This window comes from Typopeltis vanoorti, chromosome 16, assembly GCF_054136105.1.
Source record: "Typopeltis vanoorti isolate ZY-2024b chromosome 16, IOZ_Tvanoo_1.0, whole genome shotgun sequence".
NCBI classification, from domain to species: domain Eukaryota; kingdom Metazoa; phylum Arthropoda; class Arachnida; order Uropygi; family Thelyphonidae; genus Typopeltis; species Typopeltis vanoorti.
In genome coordinates this window covers 16,919,946-16,940,692 of record NC_143564.1, presented here as the reverse complement: position 1 = coordinate 16,940,692, position 20,747 = coordinate 16,919,946, and the positions used below count along the sequence as shown (strand labels likewise).

Genomic DNA, 20,747 nt, shown 5'->3' with positions numbered 1-20,747 from the left:
GTTGGAGTCTTGACAAGTAACAGACTGATTTGGAGGAAAATTGTAGATAGTAAGTTAGTAATGATGTAATTTTTTCATGTAGTATTATCATAACCTGTACACCCCTTGAGGGTACATGGCAGGAATTTGATGATGATGATGATAAAACTGATTTTATGCATCGATTTTCTATGGATGAGACTTGGATTCACCATTACACACCAGAATCGAAAAAGCAGTCAAAACAGTGGACAGAAGCCCGTTTTTCAGCATCAAAGAAGATAAAGTCAGTTCCATCAGCAGGAAAGGTCGTGGCATCAGTGTTTTGGGATGCTAAAGGCATTTTGTTTATTAATTATCTTGAAAAGGGTAAAACAATAACCAGGGAATATTATTCCGATCTTTTGACCACCTATATGAAAAAAAATATGAGAAAAGACCTGGTTTGGAGAAGAAAAAATCATATTTCATCAGGACAATACACCGGCCCACAAAAGTGTTTTGGCAATGGGAAAATTAAGGAATCTGCACAATGAATTGTTGGAACATCCACCCTATTCTCCAGATTTGGCTTCCTCTGAGTTCTCTCTCTTCCCAAAATTAAAAGTATTCCTCTCTAGTCAGCATTTTTCTTCAAATCAAGAGGTGATTGCAGCTCTACAGGGGTATTTTGCAGATCTTACTGAGAACCACCACACAGGGATGAGATAATGGCACTGGAGGAGCATTGCTGAAATGAATGTATTAGTCTTACGGGAGATTATGTTGAAAAATAAAAATAATTTTGAAATTATTTTGAAAACGTATAGTTAGTTATTTGCTACTATATTTTATCCAGAAGGTATAAGAGTATAATCCTAATTTTTTTTGGGGGGGGGGGGGGAGAAGAATGCAGATAACACGCACTGGCAAATTAGCACAATGAGTGTGTTGAATAATTATTATGGGGGGAGGGGGGAAGAGATCAGAAAGAGGAATGGTCACAGGGAAGGAAGGAAATGGAACTTATACAACTGCTTAGTATTATTACCTGAGAAAGCATATAATGGACAGAACATGAGGTTTGAGATTGCTGGATCTGGTCATAGTATCAAAAAACTTATACATTGCCTATACTTGCAGTAAGTGATCATGTAGTTTTGACCTGGGAGACTGACATGCAGCATTTTCTTTTAAAGGATATATATGGAATTACACAGCAGGTGACAAGTTGAGGAGTCAATTTTCAGCAATGCCATGGCATAGGAATTTGAAAAGGAGAGATGTTAGTAATACATGGGAATGGTCAAGCAGTGTTTGAAGAAAGCAGTATTACAGTCATAAGGATAAATCAGGGTAGGAGTTATATGAATGAATACCATCATCAAGCAGGAGCTGCAGACAAAGAAATCTCACCTTCTCATCGTCATCTGAAAAGTTCTTATAAAATTCCTAGCATCTAAATGGGATTCAAATGCAGTTCTTCTATCTTACAATCAATTCGCATTACAATTCTTCATTATAAAGGTTCTCGATAATAAACACAGGATATGAAATTTAATTATTTGTTTACAAATCTGCTTCATTTCTCTGCCAGCTAAGAGAAAAAGGCAATATTTTGTAGCAAAAAGCAATCAAAAGATACTCATCAGAAAATTATGTATTCTTTAATCCTTCTGTTGTTATATACATTTGTTAGTTCATAAGTAGATTTGCTTCGCCTTTTTGCAAAAGTTTTGAAGTAGTCATGTTTAACTCAGCTGCTTATGTGAAATTCAGTTACTAGACAGCTAACAATGGCTAACTAACTAGATTGCTGACAAATGACAGTTACTCTTTGTGATAATGCTGCAGTGATTATGTCTGTAGATGCATGTGTTCCTAGCCAATCTTGTTTATTAAAACAGTTATAAATTTTAAAATAATTTCTTGCTCCACCCTTCAGCAGTAAATTCTTAGCAAATGTGAGCAATTATTTTATTTATTTATTTATTTTTTGTATTTTTATAAGCAATCATTACAAATATTTTAAAACAAAAATCGTACCTCATCATGTATTGCATGTTCTTGATATTCTGGTTTAGCATCTGCAAAGCATGACAAAACAAATTCCACCACAATGACAGGATAAGAAATCATATATAGAATGAAGAAAAATTCCTCTTGAATAATTTTCTAAATAAAATGAAAGGAAAGCATGACATTAGAAATTAAACTAAATATTTTTATGACCAAAAGTTTAAAAATATATATATTTTTTACAGGTCAACATTAAGAACACTTCTGGAAATATCTTAAAACATAAAGCATTTTAAACATTGAAATTAATAAATTTTCAATATCTCTATTAGTTCTCCATATACACTAGTCAAACAAGCTGTTACCTAACTATTCTCCACAACAAAGGCTACATGGCTACATTCTAGATAATCAATAGGAACAATGCTGTTTAAAATGTTTGTGTACACATACTTGCCACCTCTTGCATGCATCACTTACCTTGAATAGTAAGCTGATTTTTACTTGTTTAAACTAGCATTTAGTCATGACTTCATTTAAAGATAGAGAGAATAATTCTATCAGAAATCTCTATTTAGAAATATTAAAAAAATATTTTTCATCCAATTATTTCCATAAATAGAGATATTTACCATAGAGGGCCTAGCCTACGTATCATTAATGAAAAATGTTAAGCAAACTGAGTTTGATTAACACTGCAAACTACAAAAAGTACTTTAGAATGAGTAGTCAGTTTCAAAAGTATATCAGTAAAGAGACAAATTTAACTGCTAATGATCATCATCATCCTCCATGGAGTTGCCAGGCTGATCATGGAAGGTTCATTCAACCAACAATATGTCTGTCCATACCAGTTGGTTGTAATTTATATGTATACTTATATAAATAATTTATTTTTATTTATTAATTTTTTTCTTTTTGTAAACATGTTGCTCTCCAGCTTAATTTTGTAACATAATAGATAATAGATAATAATAATAATAGGACTCTAGCTTTGATATAGTAAGGTTTTTTTTTTTCCCACCAGAGGTCAGGCCAATGTAACAGTTGGTCAGTAACTTTAGCATGCCACGTAGATTGTAGTGCAGCTTGTTTCTTTGTATATATGTGTATACTCCAGATGATGACCTTAATGTGAAGGTCAAAACATCAAGTGTTTATTTTGATTTATATTAAACTAAAGTTTTACTCTAACACGGCAGTTGTTTCCATAATTTTCATGATGTATTCTGATCACCGTGTAAGCATGAAGGAAAGGAATACATCTGTCACACAGAACCTTAAAATCCTTAACACTAACTACATTCATGACACACTGTGATCATTTCATTCACCCACTTCCATGTAAAAAAATCTACTCCCAACAGCATTCTTCATCATACCCATAAACAACTTCCAGTGACTGCCTCTTGTTTTTCTCATCTCACCTTCTATTCCTTTTTTATAATCCCTTATTGACTTACACAGCTCTATTATATCATTTCTTTTTAAAAGTCTGTATCATATCACTGCTTATCCTCCTATCCATGAAACTTTCTAATTCCCATATATGAACTAAAAACATTCATATCAATAAAAATCCTACTACTGAAATATCATTGCACACAATACAATCCCAAAATTCAAAAGATCTTCAACTGAAATGACTTTCAAGAAAACAAAACCAAATCACATTGCTTCAAATCTTGAGCAATAAGAATCAATCAGAAGGCTATAAACAGACACAAAAAAGAGTCTATTTAATCTTGTCCTCTTGGAAATTAAACAAAATAAACAGAAATAAGGATGGATCTTTTAATATTCCCTATTTCTATTTTAAATTACTTCCCATTAATCTTGAACCACTCAAACTCCCTGTTACTCTTGAACCACTCAAACTCCCTGTTACTCTTGAACCACTCAAACTCCTCTTAATACATTTGGCCCGAATCCTGCTTGTTCTTGGTGAAGAACAAGCAGGATTCGGGCCAAATAGAGGCTGTCAGGATCAAATCTTCACTTTACAACAAACAGTTGAAAATAGTTGAGAATGGGAATATAACAAAGATCTGTATTTAAGTTTTGTCGATCTGGAAAAGGCATATGACAAGGTGCCAAGAGAAAAGCTATTCAATACGCTACAGTTATATGGTGTCAATGGGGCATTATATCAAGCAATAATTAGTCTTTATTTGAGTTGTAAGTCAGCAGTTAGAATTGAAGGAGGTTCAGGAAGATGGTTTAATGTTAAATCTGGTGTGAGACAAGGATGTACATTATCCCCTCTGTTATTCGTTATCTATATAGATCACATTATGAAGGAAAGTGGTATTAAATACGACATCAAAATTGGAGATGTTAATGTCAGCTCTTTGCTTTATGCAGACGATGTTATACTTCTAAATAAATCTGCTACAAGTCTGAAGATTCCCTGAATAAATTGAATAACTGTTGTAATAGATATGGTATGAAGGTCAGCATTAAAAAGACAAAGACAATGAAAATAGGTACAATTGTTGAAAATGTCAACTGTATTGTGAATGAGGAACATGTGGAACAAGTAAAATATTTCAGCTACTTAGGCACGATTTTTAGTGAAGATGGTAAATTAAATATGGAAATAGAAAACAGAATCGACAAAGCTGGTATGACAGGAAGTCAACTGAATAAATTCATATGGAATAAAAGAGAAATTAGTCTGAACACTAAATTAGCTGTATACAAGACAGTGTTCAAACCAGTTTTAACTTATGGATCTGAGAGCTGAGTCAGAAGTAAAACACTTGACCAAAGACTAGAGACCGCAGATATGAGAGTCCTGAGAAAGATTAGTGGCTTGAACAGATAGCATCAATGGCAATATCATATTAAAAACGAGGATATTAGGAAAGAACTTGACATTTTCAGCATCCAGGAATGCATTAGCAGGGCTAATCTCAGGTGGTATGGTCACTTAACAGAATGGGCGAGGATAGATTAGCAAAACAAGTGTTCTCTGCCAGGTTGGCAGCAAAATGACCTAGAGGAAGACCAAGATATAGGTGAATAGATATGGTACAAAGTGCCTTAGACGATAGAAATATAAGATCTGATAATGTTGGAGTCTTGCCAAGTAATAGACTGATTTGGAGGAAAATTGTAGATAGGAAGTTAGTAATGTGTAAATTTTTCATGTAGTACTATCATATCCTGCACACCCCTTGAGGGTACATGTGAGGAATTTGATTATGATGATGATCTATTAAAACCTAAATAAATAATACATAAATATATAAAAAAGCTATATTTAATGTGAAATTTATCTTGCACATCATTTACTTTTCATATATATCGGTATCAATGCAATATCAATCAAATTTTCTAGCAAATAACATTTTCGGTGAATTTTTTCCGTGATCAACACCTTCCACGATGAATTTTTCTGTGATGAATTTTCCCTGCAATGAATTTTCTGTGAACTGTTGGATTTCTGCTCAGGACATGGACTGGTTATTACTAATACAATTTTCCAACACACAAATGTGCACAAATTAACATTGAAAGAAGAGGCAAGGAATAAGAAAAGCCTCATTAAATATGTTATTGTTGACAGTGATGTTTTCTCTCTGGTGCAGGACAAAGGTCATGGGAAGACTTTGGTAAGAACATAGAAAATAAATAAATATCAGGAAGGTGGCAAAATATTCTGGAGATTGATAAAGCTCAGAAATGGAGGAAAGAGTGCTGTAAAAGAAATTAGAGATGATAAAGGTGACATGAAAACTGGAGAAAAAGATATAAATGATGTATGGAGTAATTACTTCGAAAAATTGCTAAATGAAACAAGCAATGACAGCACAGTGGTAAAAACACTCAACACACATTCAATCAGGAATACATATCCATACTTGTAGTAGAAAAAGCCATCAAAAATCTGAAATGTGGAAAGGCAGCGCAGGTAGATGATATTCAGCCAAAAATGCTCAAGTATGGAGGAATAAAAGTCTTGTAGTGGCTGCAGTGCATAGTTCAGAAGGCCTGGACAGAGGGACAGATTCCAGATAACTGGAGTAGAGCTATCATAGTACCCATATACAAAAAGGGAAATAAAACTGAATGTGAGAATTGCAGAGGTATTTCCCCACTGAGTTCTCCTGGTAATATTTATGCAAGTATACTTGAGAAACGGTTGAGAAGAATTGTGGAAGAAAAGCTTGGTGAAAAACAAGCTGGATTCAGGCCAAATAGAGGCTGTCAGGATCAGATTTTCACTTTAAGGCAAATGGTTGAGAAATTGTAGGAATATTACAAAGATCTGTATTTAATTTTTGTAGAGCTGCAAAATGCATATCACAAGGTGCCAAGAGAAGAGCTATTCAAAACGCTACAATTATATGGTGTCAATGGAGTATTATATCGTTGGAAGTTTATTTTGCACTTGGTTAGACTATAATAAATTTAGTTTAATCCTTTACCCAAGTGTAAGCAAACAAAGTTTGCACCAGAAAATATCTTCAGGACTGAGGTAAGGAGGAACATCCCTTGGCAACACTCTGAGTCTACCTCCCACTGACGAGACCTCAATAAAGGTCAAAACCAGTCTAGGTAGTGGCCCTTCCCTTAATGCATAGCAGTATAAATGTCCACAAGGAGATGAGCTCTGCATTATGGGAGATACTGAGACAAGGAGTGATGAGAGCTTGGTCCACCTTTGCTACAAGTTGCCAAGGGATGTACCACCTTACCTCAGTCCTGAAGATATTTTCAGGTGCAAACTTTGTTTTTTCCACTTGGATAAAGGATTAAACTAAATTTATTATAGCCTAACCAAGTGCAAAATAAACTTCCAACATCTTTCTCTAAATCCAGAGTAATTTAATAATAAGGTGGTACACCAGTTGGCAACACGTATAGGTAAATATGACCCCTCCATTGCTTCTGCCTTAGTATAACCACTCTGGGTCTGCCTCCCACTGACGAGACCTCAATAAAGGTCGAAACCAGTGCAGGTCTGGCTCTGATACAAGAGGCTCTGCTTGAGGATAGGTTTTTACCTGTGGGGCCACCGCTGAGATTATGGCTCTGCTTGGTGGTGGGGTGAGCCTGCCACTGGGTAGAGCCAATGCTGAGAAGTTCTTCTCGCTGATGGGGTGAGCCTGTCACTGAGTGGAACAAGGCTGAATTGGGCGATCTTTCGAGGTCGTCTTATTTTTAGAGCCCGCTTCACCTATACAAAGGTCAAAACTGGTCTGGGTAGTGACCTTTCCCTTAATGCATAGCAGTATACATGTCTGCATGGAGATGCACTTTGCATTATGGGAGATACTGAGACAAGGAGTGATGAGAGCTTGGTCCACCTTTGCTATGAGTTGCCAAGGGAGGTACCACCTTATCTCAGTCCTGAAGATATTTTCAGGTGCAAACTTTGTTTGTTAACACTTGCATAAAGGATTAAAATAAATTTATTGGAGTATTATATCAAGCAATACTTAGTCTTTATATAAGTTAAAAGTAAGCAGTTAGAATTGAAGGAAGATAGTTTGATGTTAAATATGGTGTCAGACAAGGATGCACATTATTCCCTGTTATTTATTTATCTATATGGATCACATTATGAAGGAAAGAGGTATTAAAACTTATATCAAAATTTGTGATGTTAATATCAGCTCTTTAATTATGTGGATGATGTTATACTTTTAAATAAATCTGGTAGTCCCTAGCTAAACTGAATAACTGTTGTAATAGATTTGGTATGAAGGTCAGCAATAACAAGATAAAGACAATGAAAATAGACAGAAGCAATGAAAATATCTACTGCATTGTGAATGGAGAACCTACAGAACAAGTAAAACATTCCAGCTACCTATACACGTTTTTAGTGAAGATGGTAAATTGAATATGGAAATAGACAACGAAATCAATAAAGCTGGTATGTAGGAAGTCAACTAAATAAATTTATATGGAATAAGAGAGAAATTAGTCAAAACACTAAATTAGTTGTATACAAGACACAGTTCAAACCAATTTTAACTTATGGATCTGAGAGCTAGGTTAGAAATAAAACATTTGATCAAAGACTAGAGACCACAGATATGAGTGTTGTGAGAAAGCTTAAGGGCATGAACAGATGGCATCAATGGCTATTAGGATATTAGGAAATAACTTGACATTGTCGTCATCCAGGAATGTATTAGCAGAGCTAATGTTAGGCAGTATGGTCACTTAAACAGAATAGAAGAGGAAAGATTAGCAAAACAAGTGTTCTCTGCCAGGTTGGCAGGAAAAAGACCCAGAGGAAGCCCAAGATACAGGTGGATTGATACAGTAAAAAGTGCCTTAAAAGACAGAAATATAAGTTATGATAATGATGGTGTCTGAAAAGATAACAGATTGATTTGGAGGAAAATTGTTGATAGGAAGTTAATAATAATGTAAGATTTTCATGTAGTACTATTATAATATCCTGTACACCCCTTGAGGGTACACGTCAGGATACATCTCGTCATCATCAATGTACATGTACATTGATGATGATGATATGTATTAATTTAGTTTGAGTCACAATCTTCCAGAGTTTTGGAATAGCTAATCATATATACTTTTATGTATAACCATGTGTGTGTGTGTGTGTAGTGCATAACAGTACAGCACGCCTGCACCATTATTAACAGTCACGTGTGACAAAACAATGCAGTACATTTAGAAATTTATAATATTCAGTATTTTTTACACATTTACCTAGTATGAAAAGAAGCTTAGTTATTTAATAAATTCACATTTTTCACTACGTCTATTGATAATTTGATATATTAAACTATATATATTAATAGTTTAATATATTAATAATTTGATATATTAAACTATATATATATATATATATATATATATATATATATATAGTTTAACATAGTTTAATGTAAATAATTTTTTTACCTTGGGAATAATGTATATTAGGGTTACCAAGTAATTTTATAAACTTGGTTATTTTACTCCTAATCCCAAGTCAGCAAATAGTTAAGTCTGTGCCTGAATGTAGTTCAAGTCTAAAGGTTGGTGCAACACCAGAGCAACTCATTGTAAAGGTGGATAAAGTTCTGATCACTATTCTTAGTATTTTCCATAATGTAAAGCACATCTCACTAAGAGATGTATACTGCAATACATTATGGGTAGGGGTCACTACCCAGACCGGTTTCAGCCTTTTTTGAGGTCTCCTCAGTGAGTAGCTAGACCCTAAATACCAAGGTTTCAGTAATACAAAGCCTTATCAACTTTACCTATACAAGTTGCTACAAGGTGTTTTTATTTTGAATAAGAATCTCTGGAGGATTCAGGTACAAACTTAACTGTTTGCTTACTTGAGATTAGGAGTAATAACCAAGTTACTAACCGAATTACTTGGTAACCCTAATATAAATTATTATATATATATATATATATATACAGGGGTGTTCGGGATAAATTTGACAGTTTCGTAAGGAAAAAGAAAATCTTCTTTGTATCTATTAAATTTAATGAATTGACAAAAAAAACATTACAGGCAGAGTTAATTACAATACTATCAACAAGATTTACTCAAAATAACCCACCATTAGCATCGATCACAGCTTCAATTCTGCTTCGGAACCTCGAACAAGCTGATGCTACAGTCTCCCTGGGAAGGGCCGCAAAAACTGTTTTTATTTTATCCATTAACTGGGCTTTTGTATTACTGGAAGTGCGATTGGTGTCTTTTTCAACTGCGCCCCATACAAAATAATCCATGGGGTTAAGGTCTGGGGAGTTTGGAGGCCAAACATTTGGACTGGTGAAGTCGTAGAAATTTTCAGACAACCATTTTTGACTTTTCCCAGAGGTGTGGCAAGGGGCCGAATCCTGCTGCCATACATACGGCCTACCATTGGCTACCCTTGTTATTCAGGGCTTGACTACAGTTAGTAACTCCACGAACAAAGCCCGAATTCCAATGCCAGGGTTCTTCAACACCTGTTCCTGCAGATTTGCGAGGAATTCTGCTGTACGAACGCAATCAGATCGTCTGCTAGGGATCTTTCTTCTTGCTACATCCTCGTAGTCACCATTGCAAGTCTCTAGTTCATGCCTGATTGTTTTTACTGTATTCAGGGAGCATTGGGCAGCAGTCGTAATATCCTTATTTTGATGGCGGGCACGAATCATCATGATACAAGTTATTCTCTTCCATGATTCAGGTGGGTTCCAGCTATCCATCCTTTCTGACATCTTGTATATGAATGAAGAAGGGTCCAAACTTTTAAATGAAGAGAAGTGTGTGTTAATACATGTAACGTACGGAAAAATATAATTAATTATAAATATGTCAAATTTATCCCGAACACCCTGTATATATATATATATATATATATATATATATATATATATAAATAATAATAATAATATAAATTATATATATATATATAATTTGCTATATTAAACTTATATATGTATATATATTTGCCATAAATTTTTTTTTATTAGGGCCGTAAGTTGTGTAGTGTCAGAAAGAGCTCTGGAAAGATAAGCTATTTTGAATAATAATTGACAGTGTTTCATAAATTTTAGGGTTTCGTTATTTATTTTTGATAATGAAGCGGGTCTGAATGATTTTTGGTGTGAAATTCTGTCAGATTTATTAGTCTAAATTGCGGTTTTAAATATCACACAACGGCAGTCACAATGTCAACCATGTGGGCGACAACCGGTGCTACTAAGCGAATGCAACGAAAGTCAAATAGCACTGATGACATAGACTTTTCGAAACTGATTTGATGTCATGAGTGCAATATGTATGCATGGCGGAGTATAAGAGATGCCTTTGTGGAGAGAGAGAGAATAGACGAGAGAAAGTATGGATGTATTGGAAGTGCGATATATTGTTGGACCAAGATACAAAGAATGCGAAACTGACTGTAAAGTTAGATGGTGTACATGAAAGAAACAGAAATGAAACGAAAGGCAGAGAAACTGATGGAGTGAAAGAATACAAGGATGTAGAAGTCAAAATTACAGAAAAAAAGTTACAAACAATGGAAATGAAACAAAAGCAGGAGAAACTGAGAGAGTGAAAAAATGCAAGGAAGTAGAAGCAAAAGTTATGGAAAAAGTTGCAAAAAACAGAAATGAAACAAAAGCAAGAGAAACTGAGAGAGTAAAAGAATGTAAAAATGTAGAAAGGAAAGTTACAGAAAAAGTTACAAAAAACGAAAATGAAACAAAAGCAAGAGAAACTGAGGGAGCAAAAGAGTGCAAAGATGTAGAAGCGAAAGTTACGGAAAAAATTGCAATGAACGAAAATACGAAAGTTAGTGATAAGGGAGTGAAAGAAAATATGAACGAGGAAAAGGAAATAAAGTGTGGGGGAGAATGAGTATGGCAATTAAGGCGTTGGACATGAGAGAGAAATGAACAAGAGAGTTAGTTGTGATTGTAGAGACAAATGATCTAAGGGGACATAAGGACGTGAGGATGAATATCAAGAGCCTATTGAGAAGAGTGAAAGATAACAGTGTAGTAGGAAGGGTTGTCAGTGTGCTCCCTAGATATAAAGATGATGAGTTGTGATGGAGAGCCAAAGTAATGATTGGTATGCTAGTGGAGCTGTGTGAGGAGAAAGGAGTGGAGTTTGTCGATGTATGGCATGTGTTTGAAGGTAGAATGAAACTATACAGGCATGACAGGCTGCATTTAAATGGCTTTGGAGTGTGTGTGTGTGTGTGTGTGTGCTGGAGAAAGTGTTGCTGGATGGAAGTATGTGTGGAAGTAGTGTATAATGCATGCCAGAGATCAGAAGAAAGAGATGAAAGGAAAAATCAGGAAAATAGTACTGAAGAGAGACAGAAATGTTTGGCAGCGGAAACAGTAGTAGTGTGAGAAAGGAAGAGAGAATGGGAATACAAGTGGAACAGGGAAATGGGGGGGGGGGAACTCGGGTGGACAGGGAGTCATGGCATAGAGAGAGTGAATGTTGAAAGTGGCAGTGAATGTGTGTATGAAGATGGAGTATATTGCAATGCGGATGGAGAAGATGAGACTGAGCAGATATGTGGTAAGCGGTGATAAAGATGATTGGACAGTTGTAATGAGGAAATCACAACAAACACATGGCTTGGGTAGGATTGGCTATAGACCTAAAAGTGAACTGCTGTGTTTGTTTACAAATGCCAGAAGTATCAGGAATAAAGGGGATGAAATGGTTTCAGTGATTGAGTTTATTCTGACCCAAATCATTGGAATAAGTGAAACATGGTTGAATGAAGATGATATCATAATGGGAATAGAAATGGAAGGGTACAGTATTTTTCATGAGGATAGAAAGGGGAAGAAGGGAGGGGAGTGCTGCTGATGGTAGCAGGGAAATTAAGTCCACATAAGGTAGATATGAAAGGGAGAAAATAGTGGCAATGATTCTGAGGCAGTGTGGTGTAACATGGAAGTTGAGAGAAAGACATATTTACTTCGATGTCACTATAGGTCTGGGAATGTGTGGTGATGAAGAAATGTATAAACAACTTGGATTAGTGAACAAAGGAAGGGTAATTATTATGGGTGATTTTAATTATGGTGGTATAGATTGGAATGAAGAGATAGCATCTGAGAATAAGGAAAATGAATTTCTCGAGTTCTGGAGAGATAACTATCTCAGGCAGCGCGTAAAGAAGGGCGCACGAGGATCAAGAGTTCTAGATCTCAATTTCATCACAGAATGTAATTGTTAGAGGGGGTTTCACATTTTCCTTCAGTTGGTGAAAGTGATCAAGAAGTAATCACCTGTGTTGTGGCTAGTCATATGCAGACTTTTGTGAGGAAAAGATATATGTGGAATTATGTGGCTGGTGATTATGACAAGCTTAGGAGACAGCTTGGAGCTATAATGTGGAATGAGGAGTTGAGTGGTAAGGAAATAAATGATGCATGGGAACTGACAAAGAAATACATAACAGCATCAATGTATGACTGTATTCCAAAGACCAAAAGGTTGAATAAGGTGGGTATAAAATTGGTGAATGCGGGTGGAGCTAAAACATGAAATCTGGAAAAAGAAGATACTTTGGAGGAAGTGCAAGATGAATAATGAAATAATCAGTCACATGAAGAGTATAAAGAACAAGCCAAGAGAGTGATTCAGTTAGTAAGGAAAACAAAAGTAGAGTATGAGCAGAAATTGGTAAATCAGGCAAAGAAAAATCCTACAATTTTTTTTTAGATATGTGGCAAGTAGAAGGAAGAATGAACATGGTGAGATGAAGTTAAAGGATGAAAGAGGTAACTTGGTAACTGCTGAAGAAGACCTTGTTGAGGTATTCAGTGATCAATTTCATAATTGATCTGGATGAAATAAAGGTATTTCATCCTGATCAGGGTAGAATCATGAGGAACTTAAGTGTAGAAGACATAGGAGAGGATGGCTTAATTGTGAGTGAGCAAGAGGTATTTGAGGAAATAAATAAACTTGATGTCAATAAGGCGACAGGATTTGATGACATATCACCATGCATCTTAAGGGAATGTTCCAGGGAATTGGCAGTAGCATTGGCATGCCTGTTTAATAAGTCTTACAACAGCAAAAGTTCCAAGGGAGTAGTGGAAGGAGGGTAAAATTGTTCCACTGCATAAAGGTGTTGATAAGGCTGTAGCAAAATTATAGGTTGTTCTGTATATCTGGAGTTGTGGTGAAGTTATTGGAGAGATTGGTGAAAAGTAGGATACAGAACTGGGTTGATAACAGCAGTATTCTCTATGGTTATCAGCATGGGTTTGTTAAGGGGCAGATCATGTTTCACTAACTTACTTATGTACTATAACAAAGTGACAAATACCATGGACAGGGAAGATGCATATACAGTGTTGTACTTAGATTTTGCAAAAGCTTTTGATAGACTGCCACACAATAAGCTCTTAAATAAATTGAAACAGATGGGATTGGATAACAGACTTCTGAATAGGAAGAATCTCAGTGACTAGCTGTCAGATAGGTATCAGAAAGTTGAATATGGGGGTGCAGCCACAGGGATCAGTTTGTATGTTAATGATATCGGGTTGGGATTAACTAGTGATATCCAGTTGTTTGCAGATGATGCAAAACTGGGGAGAGCAATGCAGAGTCAAGCAGATGTTACTGCTTTACAAGAGGACTTGAATAGATTGCATGATTAGGCAGGTAAGTGGAACTATTAGTTCAATGTTACAAAGTGTAAGGTTTTGAGATTTGGTAAGCAATGACGGGATGCAAAGTATACACTTGGTGGGGAAACTTTAACAGAAGTAAAGGAGATGCGAGATCTAGGAGTGATGGTGGACAAGGACCTGAAATTCATGGACACATACAGGGTGTTCGGGATAAATTTGACATATTTATAATTAATTATATTTTTCCGTAAGTTACATGTATTAACACACACTTCTCTTCATTTAAAAGTTTGGACCCTTCTTCATTCATATACAAGATGTCAGAAATGATGGATGGCTGGAACCCACCTGAATCATGGAAGAGAATAACTTGTATCATGATGATTCGTGCCCGCCATCAAAATAAGGATATTACGACTGCTGCCCAATGCTCCCTGAATACAGTAAAAACAATCAGGCATGAACTAGAGACTTGCAATGGTGACTACGAGGATGTAGCAAGAAGAAAGATCCCTAGCAGACGATCTGATTGCGTTCGTACAGCAGAATTCCTCGCAAATCTGCAGGAACAGGTGTTGAAGAACCCTGGCATTGGAATTCGGGCTTTGTTCGTGGAGTTGCTAACTGTAGTCAAGCCCTGGATAACAAGGGTAGCCAATGGTAGGCCGTATGTATGGCAGCAGGATTCGGCCCTTTGCCACACCTCTGGGAAAAGTCAAAAATGGTTGTCTGAAAATTTCTACGACTTCACCAGTCCAAATGTTTGGCCTCCAAACTCCCCAGACCTTAACCCCATGGTACATTGCGCCCTTCGATTGGAATAGGCCTAAGTTCGATTCTCGTCGCGACGGGAGGAATCTTTATCTGGTCGATTTCAATCGATGGTGAGTTAGCCGATCTCATACGGAGGTAGCAGGGTTTTTTCTCCCGGAAACTCGGGTTTTTCATCCCGCATACATACAAATCGGCCCTTCAGAACACACGCAATTTACAGACAAAAATTACTAGTTGTGGTAGTGTTGGAGGTGGGCGGTAGATGGCGTTGATTCGTAGTAGAGGTAAGGTGTAGAGATAGTTGAAGATGTCCTCCCGCGATGAGTCTTCGGACTCCTTGGAGGTATCAGGAATAATAATAAATAATAATAATTATTTTGTATGGGGCGCAGTTGAAAAAGACACCAATCGCACTTCCAGTAATACAGAAGCCCAGTTAATGGATAAAATTAAAACAGTTTTTGCGGCCCTTCCCAGGGAGACTGTAGCATCAGCTTGTTCGAGGTTCCGAAGCAGAATTGAAGCTGTGATCGATGCTAATGGTGGTTATTTTGAGTAAATCTTGTTGATAGTATTGTAATTAACTCTGCCTGTAATGTTTTTTTGTCAATTCATTAAATTTAATAGATACAAAGAAGATTTTCTTTTTCCTTACGAAACTGTCAAATTTATCCCGAACACCCTGTAAATGCAGAAATAGAGAAGTAACGATTCCACTGTATAAGGCCTTGATCAGGATTCATATGGATTATTGTGCTTTTCATGGTGACGGGTTTTCATGGTGACAAGGATATGTTGGAAAGGGTCCAGAGAAGATTCACAAAGGTAGTCAATGGTCTTTGGAATATGGAGTATGAGGACAGATTGAGAGAATGTAAGTTGCAGAGCCTCATGAATAACAGGAAGAGGGCGGAATATGATTGAGACATATAAGCTAGTCAGGGATTGTTATTGGGTCAACATGGAAGAAATTTTTCATAGAATGAGAGAGGGGAGTAGAACAAGGGGCCATCACTGGAAACTGTATAAGGAGGGTGTGAACAGAGGAGTGAGGAGTAGGTTCTTTGCATGGAAGGTGGTTGGTGAGTGGAATGCATTGTCTTAAACTGATTCACATTGAATCAGTTTAAAACTTCCTCAAAGCTTTGCAGAGCTTATCTGAGGAAGATAATAGATGGCAGTGGTTTCGTGGTTATGTTTCTATACTGGTCATCACAAGCCAGGTGTTGATTTTACTGTCGGTTGGTATGTGCCTGGAAGACTTCAACTGCCATTACACAGTTTAACTTTTTTTTGCAAGTAGGATTGGATTTGGACATGGTGTGTTTATTTGTGTCCTTGTAGTGGTGTATTTTGAGAGGAGTTTGTCATAGGTTTTAAGTGTGTGTGTGTGTGTGTGTGAGAGAGAACGAGAGAGAAACGAATTTCTCTAATTTTCATTCTCACTATAATATTTATATAGCACCTGTTTCTCTTTTAATCAGCATAGTTTAATCGGCATATTTTAATGTCTTTTAATCAGCATAGTTTGCTTGCTATTATCCTAAGCTTGGTGTGTAGGTAGTTCATATGGCTATTCCAACTTTGATCAGCATCGGAGTGAAGTCCGAGAGAACTAAATATCTCACAATCCGACATTCGTCGAATTGTGAGATATTTAGTTTCTATGGGCAGGTTTGGGGTTTTTTAAATATCATTAGCTTTGTTTTTCTAGGGTTTATATATATGCTGTTTTCGGTTAACCAGTTAGTGATTTGATTGATGTCGTGTTGCATATTTGTATAAGCAATATTTGCGTTATTGTGAATGGATACTATGGCCGTGACGTCAGCATACTGGAAGATTTTACTTTTTAGGGGAAGATGGCTTATGTCATGTGTGTATATGTTAAATAGAATGGAAGATAAGACAGTTCCTTGCGGTACTCCACAGGTTACCTCTTTGCTGTACGCTGATCCTATACGTGGGATGTGCTTCCTGTTTTTCATGTATGCTTTAAACCACTGGAGTAGACTTCTGATTCCGACATGCATTAGCTTCGTTAACAAGGTTTTGTGTGTTAGTGTGTCAAATGCTTTTGTTAGGTCAATGAATATGACTAATGTTATTCTGTTTTTATCCAACACAGCGTTTATTAGGTCTGTGAAATCTTCCAGGAGTGTTGCTGTTCCTTTATTTTTTTGAAAGCCATATTGTGTTTTGGGTATGATTTGAAATTTTTCAACATATGTGGAGAGTTTGCAATGCACGATGCGCTCCATGTTTTGGTTAATTATAGACAACATGGCGATGGGTCTGTAATTACTTGTAATGTTTCTTTTCCCATGTTTGTGTATGGGTGCGATTAATGCAGTCTTTAGTGTTTCAGGTATGTGTCCCATTTCGAAGATTTTATTTAACAGTTTTTGTATAACTGGACATAGGTTGGTTGAGTGTTTCTTGATGTCTTTTGGTCTGATTCCGTCTATCCCCGGTCCTTTGTTAGGGTTAATTTGTTGAATTGCCAGTGATAGTTCTTTTGCTACTGTGGGGAACCACATCGACTAGGTTGTTTGTGGAACCCAGTCGATGTTGATAATAATAATAATAATTTTTTATATACTTGTACAATAAATTCATGCTTAACAAATTGTCTGTTATATACCTAATACACTGTTATTATTCCAAAATATTATCATATTATGAAGTGAAAATCAATATATAATGGTTCGTTTTCTTTTCATATCCTTTAATTTCAATTTTTCCTTATAGCAAAGAATAAATACTGGCATCTCTTATTGTACAAAAAAAAAAAAAAAAAAAACTATATATCATAAAATTATCAAAATACAACTAAGTAAGCTTAAGATATGGATCCAATCATACACATGACACTATCTCTACTTCCCCCCCTCTCATTAATAATAAAACTCAACAAAGCATTTAAATTCATCAGACTCAATCTAAGTAACCAGAATCATAATGAGAAGATCAAATCAAAACAATTTCTCAGTATTATCACTTTTAACAACAAAACTGGCAAACATACTGCTTAAAACCAGTTACTATCTTACAGGAACAAATAAGCTGGTTGAGGAATCTAAAACAAACTGTACATCTGCATCATGCCTTCAAAAAAGAATCATTCATCATTGAAGACAGCTCGTGAACAATGATTCTGAGTATACAAATATACAGTATATATTTTATCTATTTTTCTTTAAAAAAAAATGCTTTGGTAACTGAGTTCACTTTCTATATTGTGATTATCAGTAAACTTCTGAACAACCAACCAGAACCACATCAACATTTTCAGAGCACTTTTTAAGACTGAGAAATTAGACAGAATCTGAAATAGTATAGCAATTAAGTTTATAAAAGAACAGAAATTTTCTTTTTTTTTTTTTATATTTGACCCACAAACAAAAGATTACAAGACCAATAGCACATTAATGCAATGTGTGGGGAGGATAAGGGAGGAGGAAGCCATTTACATGTTTCTGAACAACTGAAGGTTGAATTCTTTGGGAAAGACAGAATGGGAAATGCTCTTCCAAAGGGAAGTAGATGAAATGAAAGAGACAGGCAAAGAAGCTGGTTCAGTGAGTTTCAAGCTGGAATATAAAAGGGTGTTGGTTAGCAGCAGCTCTTGATAATGTGATTTTTGGAAGAAAGTGAAGGAATAATAGTGGACAATTCAGCAGAGCATTGTCCATGAAAGTATTTATAGAATAGCCATAATGTGGAAACTTAACATCTATGGGAGGACTGAAGTGAATCCGTGAGAGAGAGAGAGAGAGAGAAAGCGATCATTCATTAATTGGATTGCCCTCTTCTCAAGCAGGCCAAGTTTTTTTATAGATGCAGAAGCCATGGTTGGAATGTGTTTGTGCTAGGAAGTGTTAGAGGTATAGGTCAGTCCAAAAAGAAAAATCTTGGTACTGTTGAAAGTAGGGGGAGGAGGATGTGAACTCTTTCTTGTGAGAGATCAGACAGTCAAGAGTGGCACTGAAGTCCACAAGGTTGTCCTTGTCCCACTGAAATGTATCTAGGTTATTCGAGTTCAGAACATTGGCTATGGTGGATTCTAAGAATTCTAACAACAAAGCCGTGGATAGGATTTGAAGTATGTAAGAGTAGATCATTTATACACAAGAAGAGAGCATGTGAAAGTACAGAACCGTGGGGTACACCCGCATTGGCAAGGAAATCTGAGGAGGGAAACCATACACTATGACATGTAGTGAGCAACCAGTGAGAAAGTTGGTAATAGGATGGAAATTTGCTGATGGAAATAGGATGGAAAGTAGGCACCTGTGCCAAACCTGATCAAATGATTTTGAAATGTCAAGAACAACTATGTGAGTTTCTCTGAATTTTTTAATGGCATGATTCCAGAGGTGGGTGGCAAAACTAGATCAGCTGTGGATTGGAGTGGTAAAATCCATATTGCTTGTCACTGATTAGTTGGTAGGTCTCCATGTGGTGCAGAATTTGGTTGTTGATGACCTTCTCACAGTTTTAGAGAGAACAGATGTGAAAGCAATGAGACAATAGTTGGTTGGCTAACTTTCATCGTCTTTTTTTTTTTTTTTTGGAAAGGGGGGGGGGGCAGATAAGCTGGAAGTGGGCCAGGCTTGTTTTCATGCTGTAGGCAGGGATATCCAAAACACAGCCTGCGGGCCACATGTGGCCAGCAGTGTGATTTAGTGCGGCCTGCCTATGGGTTTGATTTTCACGAGAAAAAATAAAATAACAATTTGAACCGAATGCGTATTAGATATTTTAATTCTATCCCTAATCGATAATCTTGATGTTGGTAATTTTATTTAGTGTTTTTACATCACTATATACCACGTGTCAAAGAAGCATTCTTACACTGTTTTGTCCTAACACGCATGCTCCGGGCACGCATGGGGGAACGTCAACAGGCAATTAGTGCGTAATTAGTGTTGTTCGTTAGTTCAGCTACTGAGGTTGTGTCGCTGCTGCTCACTAAATTACTAAATATGCATTGGATGTGGCGCTCAGATAATTTTTTTTTTAATGCGGCCCTCGGATCACTAAGGTTGGACAGCCCTGCTGTAGGGCGATACAAGTTGAACAGGATAGACTGAAGATGTGATACAGAATGGGTGTTAGTTCTGGGACTCAAATTTTTAGCACAACAGGTCATCATCATCATCATCATATTCCTGCCATGTACCCACAAGGGGTGTACAGGATATGATAGTACTACATGAAAAAATTATATCTTTACTAACTTCCTATCTACAATTTTCCTCCAAATCAGTCTGTTACTTGTCAAGACTCCAACATTATCAGATCTTATATTTCTATCGTCTAAGGCACTTTGTACCGTATCAATCCACCTATATCTTGGTCTTCCTCTGGGTCGTTTTGCTGCCAACCTGGCAGAGAACACTTGTTTTGCTAATCTTTCCTCGCCCATTCTGTTTAGGTGACCATACAACCTCAGATTAGTTCTGCTAACGCATTCCTGGATGCTGACAATGTCAAGTTCTTTCCTAATATCCTCATTTTTAATATGATATTGCCATTGATGCCATCTGTTCACGCCTATAATCTTTCTCAGGACTCTCATATCTACGGTCTCTAGTCTTTGGTCAAGTGTTTTACTTCTGACCCAGCTCTCAGATCCATAAGTTAAAACTGGTTTGAACAATGTCTTGTATATAGCTAATTTAGTGTTCAGACTAATTTCTCTCTTATTCCATATGAATTTATTCAACTGACTTCCCACCATACCAGGTGGGAAGTCAGTTGAATAAATTCATATGGAATAAGAGAGATACCAGCTTTGCTGATTCTGTTGTCTATTTCTATATTTAATTTACCATCTTCAGTAAAAATCGTGCCTAAGTAGCTGTTTTACTTGTTCCACAGGTTCTCCA

At 36.3% G+C, this 20,747-nt stretch overlaps 1 protein-coding gene across 1 annotated transcript in view; it reads right to left on the bottom strand.

Annotated features, from left to right (window-relative positions):
* Positions 1-20,747, bottom strand: part of LOC150097870 (ATP-binding cassette sub-family C member 1-like) — a 626,276-nt gene that overhangs the window by 520,435 nt on the left and 85,094 nt on the right. Inside the window, exon 5 of the mRNA XM_090406616.1 lies at positions 2,005-2,133. Within this exon, the coding sequence (XP_090262742.1) occupies positions 2,005-2,133 (129 nt within the window). The remainder of the gene's footprint in view (positions 1-2,004; positions 2,134-20,747) is intronic.